Source organism: Trachypithecus francoisi, unplaced genomic scaffold, assembly GCF_009764315.1.
Source record: "Trachypithecus francoisi isolate TF-2019V2 unplaced genomic scaffold, Tfra_2.0 Lachesis_group15, whole genome shotgun sequence".
Lineage (NCBI taxonomy): Eukaryota > Metazoa > Chordata > Mammalia > Primates > Cercopithecidae > Trachypithecus > Trachypithecus francoisi.
This window is the reverse complement of record NW_022681460.1, coordinates 84,630,176-84,646,282: the sequence shown is the minus strand read 5'-3', so window position 1 is coordinate 84,646,282 and position 16,107 is coordinate 84,630,176. Positions and strand designations below refer to the sequence as shown.

General features: G+C 38.2%; 2 protein-coding genes across 2 annotated transcripts in view; one reads left to right on the top strand and one right to left on the bottom strand.

Annotated features, from left to right (window-relative positions):
• Nucleotides 1–16,107, bottom strand: part of MOXD1 (monooxygenase DBH like 1) — a 107,277-nt gene that overhangs the window by 49,835 nt on the left and 41,335 nt on the right. The window lies entirely within an intron of this gene.
• On the top strand, nucleotides 11,713–13,128 carry LOC117097521 (serine/threonine-protein phosphatase 4 catalytic subunit-like). The gene is given in 2 exon segments (XM_033235439.1): nucleotides 11,713–12,501; nucleotides 12,503–13,128. Coding segments are annotated over 2 exon segments (924 nt in total). The 5' UTR covers nucleotides 11,713–11,874; the 3' UTR covers nucleotides 12,800–13,128.

The following is a 16,107-nucleotide window of genomic DNA, read 5'->3' as shown; positions in this document are numbered from 1 at the left end:
GGATAAATCCACGGACTGGATTGGGAACCTCTGTTCCCATTTGACACACTTTCCTCTGATTGATCCCCATCCATCACCTATTTTACACATATCTACCGTTCCCTAATTGGTGTTTTACACTGTTGTACCACCTTTGAGTGGTGTCTTTATTTTAGCCTTTTTTGCATACTCACAAACCAATCTGCACATATTCTCCTATTCTGAACCCATAAAATTCCCAGACTCAGCCACACTGGGGGACTGTCCACCTTTGAGCCATGAGCACTACCCAACTTTGGGTAAGTGGGCTGCCCAACTTGTATTTCACTCTCTGCTGAAAGCTGTCTCATCACTCAGTAAAACTCTCCACCCTGCTGACTCTTCAGTTGTCCAAGTAATCTCATTCTTCTTGGACACGGGACAAGAACCTGGGACCTGCCAAATGGCAGGTGCAAAAGGAGCTGTAACACAGCTGCCCCATGTGACAGGAAGCAGCAGCAGGGTCAGGCCAGCCCAAGGACCATGGTCCAGAGTGGGGCAATGGTAACAAATGAGCAGAGGTCCCACCAGCCACAGAATTTTCTGGCTTGTGAAGTGGCATCGAAAAACATCTTGTGTCATTTCCTACCCCACACTATAAACTATAAAATACCAATTCCAGGTAAATGTTAGATTTAAATGTAAAAGCCTAAAATAATATTTGTAGTAGATGACATAGAAAAATACTATCATGTTGTTGGATTCAGTGTTATAGTGTTTTTGAGAATTTCTGTGTCTACATTTATGAGGAATAATGGTCTGTAGAGTTCTTTTTTGTGATGATTTTGTCTGGCTATATTATCTGCTTAGTGCTGGCCTCATAAAATAAATTGGTAAGTTTTTCTTCCTCATCTAAAAAAAAGAACAGAAAAGAAAAGAATTCAATACAGTGCAGGGTATATATAAAGCATTTATCCTATTAATTCTCAAAATGTTAGTTCTCATAATCCCCATCCCTTATCTGTCTATAATATTTCCTTGAAAATTACACTCATATTGTATTCGTGGTAAGCTATCATACTTAATTAGATAATAGATAATAGTCTCCAAAGACCTTTGAAAATATTTACTTCCCTATTACTGAGTCAATGCAACATAATTTATCTCCTCTTTTTTAATGTAAAATTTGTATTTAGAGTAATAATTGACTAGGAAGGATTTCAAGCTGGGTTTCTAGAACAACAGATTTTTCTTCTGTAAACCCAATTGTATTCTCTGAGTTTTTAGGCCTTTAAAATAACTAAAAGAGTCTCTTTTTTTTTTTTTAACCTAAATCTGCTGTCAAGATTGACAGACCAAATAACAGATATCAGTACATGTGGCTTTACCTCTGACCAGTCACATCTCCTGATGGGAGGATCCCAGCAAAGATACCAAGACCCTTCCTTGGTTCTATATCAAACAATTTCTGTTTCTCTGGATTATATTTTACTTTTTTGGCCTCCTTTGAAGTTATAGCTGTGGGTCTGTTTTTTTGTTGTTGTGTTGTTGTTGGGGGGGATTTTTTTTTTTAATGATTTCAAGGCCTAATAATTCTATCCAACAAAGGGCAGAACTTAATTACTAACACATGATTCTCATGATAAAATGCCAGAGCCCAAATTAGAAGAAAAAAACTTAGTTTTTTACTTAGTCAAATATAACTTACATATAAAAATAACCAATTTAAATATGCGGTCTTTAAACTAAATTCCTTTAAAAAAAAAGTTTTCATATCCTGAAACTTCTAGTACCTGTGTTTATATGTAATTTGTCATAATTTTGGCAATTTTAAATAAAGTATATTACTTTAGCACTTATTCATCATTATTTAAGGATTTTATTTAATGAAGAAATGCAATAAATTGCCCACCTTTTTTTTCTAGGAGCAGGGAAATAACATCAATGACTTTTTTTTATTTCTCTGAGCATAGTCTAAAGGCTAAATCTAATTGTAGGCAATACAAATTAATAATATTGCTTCATGCAGAATTCTATGTTGGTTTTTATCCAAAGGTCTAGAATTCACTGGTCTTTTAAATGTCTGCAAAGTAAGTTCTGTTCTATCTGGTAATGAAAGTAGGAGAAATTGATGATAAGTGGTCTCTAAGATACAAAATAAATTTGTTTTAGAACTGATAATAAGTCCAGGTCTTTAAATCATATTTTTTTGCCCTTTCCATGAACTATCTACAAGTAGCACAGCAGAGCTGTTTTTTGATTAACTAGATGCATAATCCACAGTGCCACTCATTCAAAATGCATTTGTCCCAGGAACAGAATAAATTTTTTGAACATCATTTACAACTCCCCATTATTAGCTTGTGTCTAGATTTGAGTCACTCATCCAACAAGCATTTACTAAACACTATAATAAACTATACCCAAGGCTGCAGATCTAAGGCACAATTGAATCAGTTGTCAAGGAGCTAAAGTTTTATGGTCAGGTGAAAGATAAATTCCACTAAAAAAGATGCTAATATATCAATAATAGCTATCATTTGTGAGTATTTACATGTACAAAGGACATTACACAGGTTATCACATTTAGTCTTTATACAACACTGAGACTGGTATTACTGTCTTCATTTTGCAACCAAGAAAATTGAGGCACAATTAAGCAAACTGAAGACATTAACACATATTCTTAGTGGCAGACTTGGATTTGTGCCCTGGTTCAACTGGTTTAAGTGTCATTCTCCAGGTAACTGATTGTCTACCTTTATTATCTGTACAGGATACAGTGGAGATACAAGAGAAGGAGCTATGGTCAGAAAAGGAATTAAAATAAGGTTCAAAATAATTTTGTACTTTAATTTTGTAGGACTGTTTCAAAATGTCATTTGGGCTGGGTGTGGTGGCTCACACCTGTAATCCCAGCACTTTGGGAGGCCAAGGCAGGCCGATCACCTGAGGTCAGGAGTTAGAGATCAGCCTGCCCAACATAGTGAAACCCTGTCTCTACTAAAAATACAAAGCCAGGTGTGTTGGCTGGTGCCTGTAATCCCAGCTACTCGAGAGGCTGAGGCAGGAGAATCGCTTGAACTCCGAAGGTGGAGGTTGTAGTCAGCCAGGATCATACCACTGCGCTCCAGCCTGTGCTACAGAGCACGACCCTGTCTCAAAAAAAAAAAAAAAAAAAAAAAAAAAAAACTGATTTCTTTTATGGAGTGTTGCCCTCTAGTTGGAAAAGGGATAACAAAAAAATTAAAAGACTATGCTTAACTTCTTGCAGAATTTGTGGCGAACCATCGCTACAATGAAGAAATACAGTCTTTTATAAGTCATGAAAGTTAAACAAATAAATGAATAGGAGTGGACAACTGTTTTAGTTCTCACTCTTCTCTCTCTTTTTTCTTTTATTCTCCATTTGTTTGAACATGAGGCCCCCATTTAAAAAGTTCTCATTTATAGAACAGTTCCATGAAAAAGAGAAAACAAACTAAACTAAGACTATGGCTGTGTTAAGTAAACACTGGCCTTCATGTCTGTAGGTGAATCTCCATCCTAGGTAGACACCCCCAACTCCAGGAAGTCCGTTTTATCTTAGTAAATAGGTTCACACTGAACTTACTTTTTCAAAGCTCCTGAATCTCCTGTTGCTTTCCAGATACTGTACAAAAAGTCTTCTCTTACAAACGTAGGTTTCTTGAGAGGAAGACAACTGTCTTATTAATCTTTGGGTTTATTTGATTGTTTGCATTTTGTTTAATTTGCAAAGATAATAGAAAAAATAGTGTAACACCATTCATATAACAACCACCCAGGATTCTGTCATTTTTACTTTGCTATTTATCTTCACCCCTACTGAATCCAGTACATTTCAGTGTTCCCATTGGGTACTCAAATGCTGAAGTGACCTGCCAAACTCAAAGATCAAGGTAGGTCCCAAGGACAAACTCAGGGGTCATTAGTCTTAACAAGTCTGATGTGTTTTTTCCCTAAACTTGTCAACATCTCTTTTAAGTTAAGCCTAAAATAACTTTTGCAATTAATACTTTTTATCAGAGTTTAAATACTCTCAGGTATGTAGCCATAAAAACTACATTAAAAAGGATGTATGTATGAAGAAAACATAAAAAACATGGGTGATTTATTCCATATTGGATTAAAACCACACTTAATCTAAATGTCAAAATTCACAATCTGCATAAGTTTTCAAACAAAAATTTACAGTTTCAGGAATGTGGCCAATCTCTTTTCTTGGCAAACAAAGGAAGAAATCTAACAAAAGATCATATAAATCAAGTTATGATAATGGTTCCAAAAAGACTGCATCATCTTTACTCCCCGCTAAACCAGCATTTCTTTTGGATTTTTACTAAAGCCCTAACATCAAAGAAGCTGCCAAGTCTTTCATCTTCTACCTCCACAGTAACCCTTGTGTGTATTCTCTCCTTATTTATTTTTATTTTATTTTATTTTTTATTTTTCCAAGCCTTACGAGGGCACAGATAGCATTTGGTTACATGAGTACGTTCTTTAGTGGTGACTAGTGAGATTTTGGTGCACCCATCACCCGAGTAGTATACGCAGCAACCTATTTGTAGTCTTTTATCCCTTGCCCACCTCCCACCCTTTCCCCCAAGTCCCCAAAGTCTATTGTATCATTCTTATGCCTTTGCGTCCTCATAGCTTAGCTCCCACTTATCAGTGAGAACATACGATATTTGGTCTTCCATTCCTGAGTTACTTCACTTAGAATAATAGTCTCCAGTCTCTTCCAGGTCGCTACAAATGCTGATAATTCATTCCTGTTTATGGCTTAGTAGTATAACATCATATATATAGGTATATTCCATCATACATACATTCCATCATATATATATATTCCATCATACACACACACACACACACACACACACCACAGTTTCTTTATCTACTCCTTGATTGATGGGTATTTGTATTGGATCCATGATTTTGCAATTGTGAAATGTGCGGCTATAATCATGTGTGGGCAAGTATCTTTTTCGTATAATGACTTACTTTCCTCTGGGTAGATACCCAGTAGTGAAATTGCCAGATCAAATGGTAGTTCTACTTTTAGTTCTTTAAGGAATCTCCACACTGTTTTCCATAGTGGCTTTACTAGTTTACATTCCCACCAGCAGTGTAGAAGTGTTCCCTGATCAGCACAACCTCCTGTTTTTTTTATTTTTTGATTATGGCCATTCTTGCAGGAGTAAGGCGGTATCACATTGTGGTTTTGATTTGTATTTCCCTGATCATTAGTGATGCTGAGCATTTTTTTTCAAATGCTTGTTGGCTATTTGTGTATCTTCTTTTGAGAATTGTCTATTCATGTCCTTAGCCCATGTGTATCTTCTTTTGAGAATTGTCTATTCATGTCCTTAGCCCACTTTTTGATGGGATTGTTTGTTTGTTTTCTTACTGATTTGTTTCAGTTTGTTGTAGATTCTGGATATTAGTCCTTTGTCACACATAGAGATTGTGAAAATTTTCCCCCACTCTGTGGGTTGTCTGTTCACTCTGCTGACTGTTCCTTTTGAGGTGCAAAAGCTCTTTAGTTTAATTAGGTCCCAACTATTTATCTTTATTTTTATTGCTTTTGCTTTTGGGTTCTTGGTCATGAAATCTTTGCCTAAGCCAATGTCTAGAAAAGTTTTTCCAATGTTATCTTTTAGAATTTTCATAGTTTCAGGTCTTAGATTTAAGTCCTTAATCCATCTTGAATTAATTTTTGTATAAGTTGAGAGACGAGGATCCAGTTTCATTCTCCTACAAGCGGCTAGCCTATTCTCTCAGTACTATTTGTTGAAAAGGGTGTCCTTTCCCCACTTTATGTTTTTGTTTGCTTTGTCGAAGATCAGTTGGCTGTAAGTATTTAGGTTTATTTCTGGGTTCTCTATTCTGTTCCATTGGTCTATGTGCCTATTTTAATACCAGTACCATGGTGTTTTGGTGACTATGGCCTTATAGTTTGAAATCAAGTAGTGTGATGCCTCCAGATTTGTTCTTTTTGCTTAGTCTTGTTTTGGCTATGCAGGCTCTTTTTTGGCTCCATACGAATTTTAGAATTGTTTTTTCTAATTCTGTGAAGAATGAATGATGGTGGTATTTTGATGGGGACTGAATTGAATTTGTAGATTGCTTTTGACAGTACAGTCGTTTTCACAATATTGATTCTACCTATCCATGAGCATGGGATGTGTTTCCATTTGTTTGTGCCATCTGTGACTTCTTTCAGCAGTGTTTTGTTGTTTTCCTTGTAGAGGTCTTTGGCCTCTTTGGTTGGTAGAGTTCTAAGTTTTTGTTTGTTTGTTTGTTTTGCAGTTATCGTAAAAGGGGTTGAATTCTTGATTTGATTCTCCGCTTGGTCACTGTTGATGTATAGAAGAGCTACTGATTTGTGTACAGAAACATTGTTGAATTCTTTCATCAGTTCTAGGAGCTTTCTGGAGGAGTCTGGGGTTTTCAAGGTAAATTATATCATCAGCAAACAGTGACAGTTTGACTTTCTCTTTACTGGTTTGGATGCCCTTTATTTCTTTCTCTTGTCTGATTGTTCTGGCTCGTACTTCCAGTATTATGTTGAAGAGGAGTGGTGAGTTTGGGCATCCTTGTCTTGTTCCAGTTCTCAGAGGGAATGCTTGCAACTTTTCCCCATTCATTATTACGCTGGTTGTGGGTTTGTCATAGATGGCTTTTATTATATTGAGGTATGCTCCTTGCATGCTGATTTTGCTAAGAGTTTTAATCATAAAGATATGCCAGATTTTGTCAGATGCCTTTTCTGCATCTATTGAGACGATCATGTAATTTTTGTTTTTAATTCTGTTTATTTGCTGTATCACATTTATTGACTTGCCTATGTTTAACCATTCTTGCATCCCTGGTATGAAACCCACTTGATCATGGTGGATTATCTTTTTGATATGTTGTTGGATTTGGTTAGCTAGCATTTTGTTAGGGATTTTAGCATCTAAGTTCATCAGGGACATCAGTCAGTAGTTTTCTCTTTTGGTTATGCCCTTTCCTGGTTTTGGTATTAGGGTGATGCTGGTTTCGGTATTAGGGTGATGCTGGCTTCATAGAATGAATTAGGGAGGGTTCCCTCTTTCTCTATCTTGTGGAATAGTGTCAAAAAGATTGGTACCAATTCTTCTTTGAACGTCTGGTAGATTTCTGCTGTGAATCCATCTGGCCCCAGACTTTTTTATTGTTGGTAATTTTTAAATTACCATTTCAATCTTGCTGCTTGCAATTGGTCTGTTCAAGATATCTAATTTTTCCTGATTTAAGCTAGGAGGGTTGCATTTTTCCAGAAATTTATCCATCTCTTCTAGGTTTTCTAGTTTATGTGTATAAAGGTGTTCATAGTAGCCCCAAATGATATTTTGTGTTTCAGTTATCAGTTTTAATATCTCCCACTTTGTTTCTTAATGAGGTTATTTGGATTTTCTCTCTTCTTTTCTAGGTTAATCTTGCTAATGGTTTATCAACTTTATTTATCTTTTCAAAGAATCAGCTTTTTGTTTCATTTAGCTTTTGTATTTTGTTTGTTTGTTTGTTTCAATTTCTTTTAGTTCAGCTCTGATCCAGGTTATTTCCTTTCTTCTGCTAGGTTTGGGTTTGGTTTGTTCTTATTTCTCTAGTTCCTTGAAGTGTGACCCTAGAATGTCAGTTTGTGCTCTTTCAGTCCTTTTGATGTAGGCATTTAGGGCTATGAACTTTCCTCTTAACAGCACCTTTGCTGTATCCCATAGATTTTGATAGGCTGTGCCATTATTGTCACTCAGTTCAAAGAATTTTTTAATTTCTATCTTGATCTCATTTTTGACCCAGCGCTCATTCAGGAGCAAGTTATTTAATTTCCATGTATTTGTATAGTTTGGAAGGTTCTGCTGAGAGTTGATTTCTAGTTTTATTCCACTGTGGTCTGAGAAAGTGCTTGGTATAAATTCAATTTTCTTAAATTTATTGAGATTTGTTTTATGGCCTATCACATGTCCTATCTGGGAGAAGGTTCCATGCACTGTTGAAAAGAATGTGCATTCTGCAGTTGTTGGATGAAATGTTCTGTATGTATCTGTTAAGTCCATTTGTTCTATGGTATGGCTTTAATCCATTGCTTCTTTGTTGACTTTCTGCCTTGATGACCTGTCTAGTGCTGTCAGTGGAGTATTGAAGTCCCTCATTATTATTGTGCTGCTGTCTATCTCATTTCTTAGTTATATTAGTAATTGTTTTATAATTTTGAGAACTCCAATGTTAGGGGCATATATGTTAGGATTGTGATATTTTCCTGTTGGCAAGGCCTTTTACCATTATTTAATATCCCTCTTTTTCTCTCTTAACTGCTGTTGCTTTAAAGTCTGTTTTGTCTGATGTAAGAATAGCTACCCCTGCTTGGTTTTGATGTCTATTTGCATGAAATGCCTTTTTCCACCCCTTTACTTTAAGTTTATGTGAGTTCTTATGTGTTAGGTGAGTCTCCTGAAGGCAGCAGGTAGTTGATTGGTAAGTTCCTATCCATTCTGCAGTTCTACATCTTTTAAGTGGAGCACTTAGGCGATTTACATTCAACGTAGTATCGAGATGTTAGGTATCATTGCATTCGTTGTGCTATTTTTGCCTATGTACCTTGGATTTTCTGTTTTTTGTTTTTGCTTTTTAAATTGCATTTTTGTTTTACAGGTCCTATGTGATTTATGCTTTAAAGAGGTTCTGTTTTGATGTGTTTCTGGATTTGTTTCAAGATTTAGAGTTCCTTTTAGCAGCTCTTATGGTGCTTCCTTGATAGTGGTGAATTCTCTCAGCATTTGTTTGTCTAAAAAAGACTATATCTTTCCTTCATATATGATGCTTAGTTTTGCTGGATACAAAATTCTTGGCTGATATTTGTTTTGTTTGAGGATTCTGAAGATAAGGCCCCAATCCCATCTAGCTTGTAGGGTTTCTGCTGAGAAATCTGCTGTTAATCTCATAGGTTTTCCTTTATAAGTTAACTGGTGCTTTTGTCTCACAGGTCTGAAGCTTCTTTTCTTCATCTTAACTTTAGATAACCTGACGATGATGTGCCTAGGTGATTATCTTTCTGTGATGAAAGATAATCTTTGTGCTTCTTGTATTTGGATGTCGATGTCCCTAGCTAGGTCAAGGAAGTTTTCCTTGATTATCTCCCCAAATATGTTTTCTAAACTTTTAGATTCCTTTTCTTCCTCAGGAACACCTCTTTCTTATTATTAGGTTTGGTCATTTACCATAATTCCAGACTTCTTAGAGGTCTTGTTAATATTTTCATATTCTTTTTTCTTTGTCTTTGTTGGATTAGGTTAATTTGAAGACCTTGTCTTCACGCTCCGAATTTCTTTCTTCTACTTGTTCAATGCTATTGCTGAGACTTTCCAGAGCATTTTGCATTTCTATAAGAGTGTCCAAAGTTTCCTGAAGTTTTTATTGTTTTTTCTTTAAGCAATCTATTTCCTTAAATATTTCCTCCTTCACTTCTTGTATTGTTTTTTGGATTTCCTTGCCTTTCTCTGATTCCTCCCTGATTAGCTTAATAAGTAACCTCCTGAATTCTTCTTCAGGTTAATCAGGGATTTCTTCTTGGTTTGGATTGATTGCTGGTGAGCTAGTGTGATTTCTGGGGGGTGTTAAAGAGCCTTGTCTTGTCATACTACCAGAGTTGGTTTTCTGGTTCCTTCTCATTTGGGTAGGCTCTGTCAGAGGAAAAGTCTAGGGGTGAAGGCTATTGTTCAGATTATTTTGTCCCAGGGGATGTTCCCTTAATATAATACTCTCCCCTTTTTTCTATGGATGTGGCTTCCTGTGAGATATGCTGCACTGATTGTTATCTCTCTCCTGGGTGTAGCCACCCAGCAAGTCTACCAGGCTCCAGGCTGGTACTGGGGTTTGTCTGCACAGAGTCCTGTGATGCAAACTGTCTGTGGGTCTCTCAGCCATTGATACCAGCACCTGTTCCAGTGGAGGTGGCAGGGGGGTGAAATGGGCTCTGTGAGGGTTCTTACCATTGGCTATTTAATGTTCTATTTTTGTGCTGGTTGGCCCCCTGCCGGGAGGTGGCACTTCCCAGAGAGCATCAGCTGTGGTGGTATGAAGAGGAACCCGTGGTGGGTGGGGCCCTAGAATTCCCAAGAGTATATAGTCTTTGTCTTTAGTTACCAGGGTGGATAGGGAAGGCCCATCAGGTGGGGGCAGGGCTAGGTGCGTCTCAGCTCAGACTCTCCTTGGAAGGGTCTTGCTGCAGCTGCTGTGGGGAATGGGGGTGAGGTTCCCAGGTCAATGGAGTCATGTACCTAGGAGGATCATGGCTGCCTCTGCTGAGTCATGAAGGTTGCCAGGGAAGTGGGGGAAAGCCAGTAGTCACAGGCCTCACTCAACTCCCACACAATCCGAAGGGCCAGTCTCCCTCCCACCATGTCCCTCCCCCAACATCCTGTTTCCAGGCAGTAGGTGAGCAGGGCTTGAGAATTTGCCCCAGATTAGCCACTTCCCAGGTGCAAACAAAAAGGGATTTGGTTCTTCCCCCATCTGTGGAGTCTGCACACCAGATTCATGCCCTTCCCCGGGTTCTGGCCAGGAGGCTTCTCACTGGGTTCAAACTGTTACAAAGTTCAGCTGGGGCCTTCCTCCTCCCTGTGGCATTTTACCCTGTGCCTCTGGTCACCATCCCAAAGGATCCGTGTGGTACCAAGCAGGGATGGCATGCTTAGGGACCCAGGGAGCTCCCAGGTCCTTTCCCGCTGCTTCCTCTACCCCTGTAGTTTGCTCGGCTCTCTAAACTGACTCAACTCCAGGTAAGGTTGGAAACTTCTCCCACAAACTAGAACTTCAGGGGTTGGAGACTATCACCATTCTCTGGTGTGTAGGCTGGGCCTGCTTCTTATGGCAGGAGTAATGGTGTGCTAATCCCAAACCAAGCCTCAAGTGGCCTTATAGTTTCTACTGTCTCTTTTGGAACTTTGCCATCACCATTTGAACAAGCCCAGTCTAGACTTCTAGAGAACAAGATACTATAAAGGAAAGCCCACTTGTTCAGCTGAGGCCTCCTAGACCTGCTTACAAAGAGCTGACTCCCAACCAGATGAGAGAGCCCAGGCACCATTAAAAAGCTGCATACCCAACCCAAGCTGGTTGCATACCTGTTTGTAGCCCAGCTACAAACACAAGAACCACCAGCTGACTTGTAAACTATAACATGGGCTTCTTCATTTAAAGCTTATTTAAAGCTGTTGAAGTTTGGGTTGATTTGGTTCATAGAAATAGCTAACCAATACAAATGAATAAAAAATTCTGATAATGAATGAAATTGAAATTCAAAGATGAAAATGAACACATTATTTTCAACAAATGTGAAATGAAAATGAAAATGAAATTCAAAGATGAAAATGAACACATTATTTTCAACAAACAACATGGCCAACTTGCACATCCTGTTAAGCAAAAAAAGCCAGAAGCAGAAGAGCACTAGCGTTTCTGTCTACAAAAAGTTCACAACAGGCAAAATTAGTAAAGACTGATTTAATCAGCAAACTGGTGACCTCTAGGGACAGACAGTACCTGGGAGGGGATTCAAAGGACACTTCTGAGTTGATACTCTATTCTTGATCTTGATCCTTGTTTCATGAGTCAGTTCACCTTATGAAAATTCAATGAGTTGTATACTGTTTGTGCACTTTTATGTAGGCAATTCAATAAAAGAATGTTTTAAAAAGAAATAGGTAAGGGGACCGGAAGCAGAAGCGGCGGCAGCGGTGGCTGCGGCCCAAAGCGGAATGAAGGAAGGAGACAGGAAGCCGGAGAGCCGGAACCGGAGTCGCAGTGGCGGAGACCCCTGTGCGGTGCGGAGGGGGCGGCGGCCCCGACTCTGACCCGCGCGAGGGGTGGGCCATGGCGGAGATCAGCGACCTGGACCGTCAGATCGAGCAGCTGCGTCGCTGCGAGCTCATCAAGGAGATCGAAGTCAAGGCCCTGTGCGCTAAAGCCAGAGAGATCTTGGTAGAGGAGAGCAACGTGCAGAGAGTGGACTCGCCAGTCACAGTGTGCGGTGACATCCATGGACAATTCTATGACCTCAAAGAGCTGTTCAGAGTGGGTGGCGATGTCCCTGAGACCAACTACCTCTTCATGGGGGACTTTGTGGACCGTGGCTTCTACAGCGTCGAAACGTTCCTCCTGCTGCTGGCATTTAAGGTTCGCTATCCTGACCGCATCACGCTCATCCGGGGCAACCATGAGAGTCGCCAGATCACGCAGGTCTACGGATTCTACAATGAGTGCCTGTGCAAGTATGGCTCGGTGACTGTGTGGCGCTACTGCACCGAGATCTTTGACTACCTCAGCCTGTCAGCCATCATCGATGGCAAGATCTTCTGTGTGCACGGGGGTCTCTCCCCCTCCATCCGGACCCTGGATCAGATTCGGACAATTGACCGAAAGCAAGAGGTGCCTCATGATGGGCCCACGTGTGACCTCCTCTGGTCTGACCCAGAAGACACCACAGGCTGGGGCGTGAGCCCCCCGAGGGGCTGGCTACCTATTTGGCAGTGACGTGGTGGCCCAGTTCAATGCAGCCAACGACAATGACATGATCTGCCGTGTCCACCAACTGGTGATGGAAGGTTACAAGTGGCACTTCAATGAGACCATGCTCACTGTGTGGTCAGCACCCAACTACTGCTACCGCCGTGGAAATGTGGCAGCCATCTTGGAGCTGGACGAGTATCTCCAGAAAGATTTCATCACCTTTGAGGCCGCTCCCCAAAAGACACGGGGCATCCCCTCCAAGAAGCCCATGGCTGACTACTTCCTGTGACCCCCCCACCCCGGCCCCTGCCCCTGCCCCTGCCCCCTACAGCCCTTCTGGCCCTCGGACCACTGTGACTCTGCCTTCTTCCTCAGACGGAGGCTGGGCGTTGTGGGGGGAGCTGTCCCGGCTCTGCTCTCCCCCAAGAGGGTGCTTTGAGGGTGAGGACTTCTCTGGAGAGGCCTGGAGACCCAGCTCCATGTTCCTCCTCTCCTCTCTCCCCACTTGAACCATGAAGTTTCCAATATTTTTTTTTCTTTTTTTCCTTCTTTTTTCTGTTTGTTTTTAGATAAAAATTTTGAGAAAAAAAATTCTAATAAAAGAAGAAAAATGGTAAAAAAAAAAAAAAAAAAGAAATAGGTAAATGGTTGAATAGCAAATTGACAGAAGAGAGCATAAAAAGAGCATCACCCTCACTAGTAGTCTAAGGAAAGCAAGTCAAAGCAATCAGAAATATTAGTTTTCACCCATTAATAGGCAATAAATTTAAAAGACTAAAATATCCAGTGCTCGAGAGAGGATGAGAAAATATTCACATATGGCTAGCATGTGAATTTTATAAAGTAATCTTACAAATACATTAAAGTTCGAAATACATGTAATCTTGATTCAATCCATTTATCAATCTAGCCTATAGAAATGAAACCACCGATACATAAGGATATACTTACAAGAACATTTACTGAAGCAATGTTTATGGTAGCAAAAAGCTTAACATCTTGAATGTGCATCAAAAGTGGATGGCTGCAAAAATTGTGGTTTATACATGATAGGAGATTAAATTATGTAAACATTACAAATAAAGTATCACAATATTTTGTCCAGTAATGATAAGGGCATTAATTTGAAAAGCAAAATTCAAAGTAATAGATACAGAGTGATTCTAATTTGTTTAAAAATAAAAGTGATTAACCCAAAAAAATCCTATATAAATGTTGTAAATGTTTTCTTCAGCATAAAACTTTAGAAAAATACAAATAAATCTGTTAGCATTAGTCACCTCAAGAAAGTGGAATTTGGAGAAAGAGGACACTACTAATTTTTATTTTATATATTTTTTACTTTTTTACTTGTTATAACAAGTATATATTACATTGGAAATGAAACAAATACACGTTAGAAAATATTCTCATATTACAAAATAAAGTGTTCTCTAGAGGAACAAACTCCTTAATTTTTCAAATGAGGAGAGATAAAAACTCAACAGTTGTGATCTCTTTGCAAGATTGTTAAAAATCAGTCCAGAAGCACATCGTATCACATATGAATTTTATCTGATTATTAATTCAAGTTGAAGAAGAAATAAATTATCCCATAAAATATCTCTTAGCACTTGGAGTAAATACAGTTTGAAAAAAATGTGACTGAACCAACAATCTGTTGGAAAATTCTATTTGCTATATGAGTGGAAAATATTACTCAGAGTACTGACATTTCCTGTTTATCATTGAAAAAAGAACTTAGTTGTCTAACCTTGTAAATGTAATTCAACTGTGAATCTTACAAATGCTTACAATAAGAGTTTGCCTTACTACACAAATAAGGTGCATTTGGCGGTCTGGTTCTTAAAGGAACTAAACTTTATCTTAAAAGTAAGTATAGAAATAAGAAGGGAAGATAGTAAAAGTAATGAATTCCAAGTTATAAAGGAACTAATATACCATATTAAATCTAGTTAAATACAAATATTTCAATTTTTCCCTCCTTTAAATGTCTCAGAAAAGTCAATGAAATCAAAGTGAGTGTCCAGCTGTTCTAAATTACTGGATAACAATATCCAAGTAATTTAGAGCTTTTTGAAAAGCTTAAAAATGATTTAATTATAGATTGTTAAGAGATGATAAAATAGAGATCTAAACCTTAGGTGTATTTTTTACTTTGAAATTGTTTTATATTTCATATTTTGAAGGAGAGATAGAGATAAATAACAAAAATTTATGACCTAAATTTCAATCTCAATTTCAATTAATTAACTAGATGAGAAAGGCAGTTTTTTCCTCTGGACTTCATTTTCTGCAACCATGAAATAAAATGTTGACAAAAGCAAACAGAAGGTTTACACTGCTAGAGGAAAGAAGGGTTACTATAAAATGACAATATTTCACATCTATTGTGCCTCAAGTGGTCTATAAACATTTTTCAAATAATTTTACAGTAGTAGTATGCATAGGTCATATCTCCATTTTACCAATGGGAAAACAGATTCAGAAAAGTTCCGTAAGTTACTCAAGGTTATATAATGGTAAATGGTAGAGCCCAGATTTGAAATCAGGTCTATGTGACCAGAAAGACAGGAAGGGCCCTTCAAACTTAGGTTCATACAGGTTAAATAAAGTGTTAAAGCTCCCCTACTAGACTAAACAAATGGTGTTCATAATACACGTACTAATAACACCTATGTGTGTAGCACATTTGCACTGAAGAGTTCAACAGAGTAATTCAGATCTCGGGCATTAAAATTAAACAAGGCTAGGTTCCCACCCCATGTTTACCACATCTGGCCCCATGACATTAGGGACGACATTACATTTTTCTGATCCTGTTTTCTCATCTAGAAAATGGTATAGTAAGTAAAGCACAGTGTTTGGTACATGATGAGCAATCCATAAATACTTGTTTTCTAAAATTCAGTATTGTAAAAGTATTTTCAAAGTAATCTTGAGAAGATAGAAATTGTTATTTTTATATTATATATGGGTATATACTAACACCAAACTCATACAAGTTAGGGGAAAAGTAAAGGGATATATTGAAAACCAGGGCATGATACTGATTATTATGATAAAAACCCTGTGTTTAGTTTGCATCCAAAAGGACCAATTTTACCTTGAAGGTATGAGGCTAAAATCAGCTATTATGGAGAAAATACCCAATTTTATTAATAAAGGTAATTTTATAAAGATTATGGAAGATTTTGATAACTAAGAGAAACAAACATACATCTTTGGAGGATGAATTTAAAGCAGTAATATTCAAAGCTTGGGCAATAAATAAATAATTCCTCGAGATCTTTTTTTAGGCCCATGTTTCAATAAAATAGAAAGCAAAATGAGACAAGCCTTTTCTATAAAGAAACCCACATATATCACATACCTTTAAGTTATTAAGAAAACACAGCTGACATTAGCAATGGAAATGGACACGGCTCTAACAAACTCCACTGTCAAGTCACTGACTCTAGGGAAGCCCTTGTCATTTCCACAAGAACTGAAAGGTCATCATCCTCTTAGGAACTGCCCGCAGCTTTCCTTTTGTTTTGTTGTTGCTGTTGTTATTGTTGTTTGTTTATTTGTTTTTCTGAGACAGGATCTTGCTCT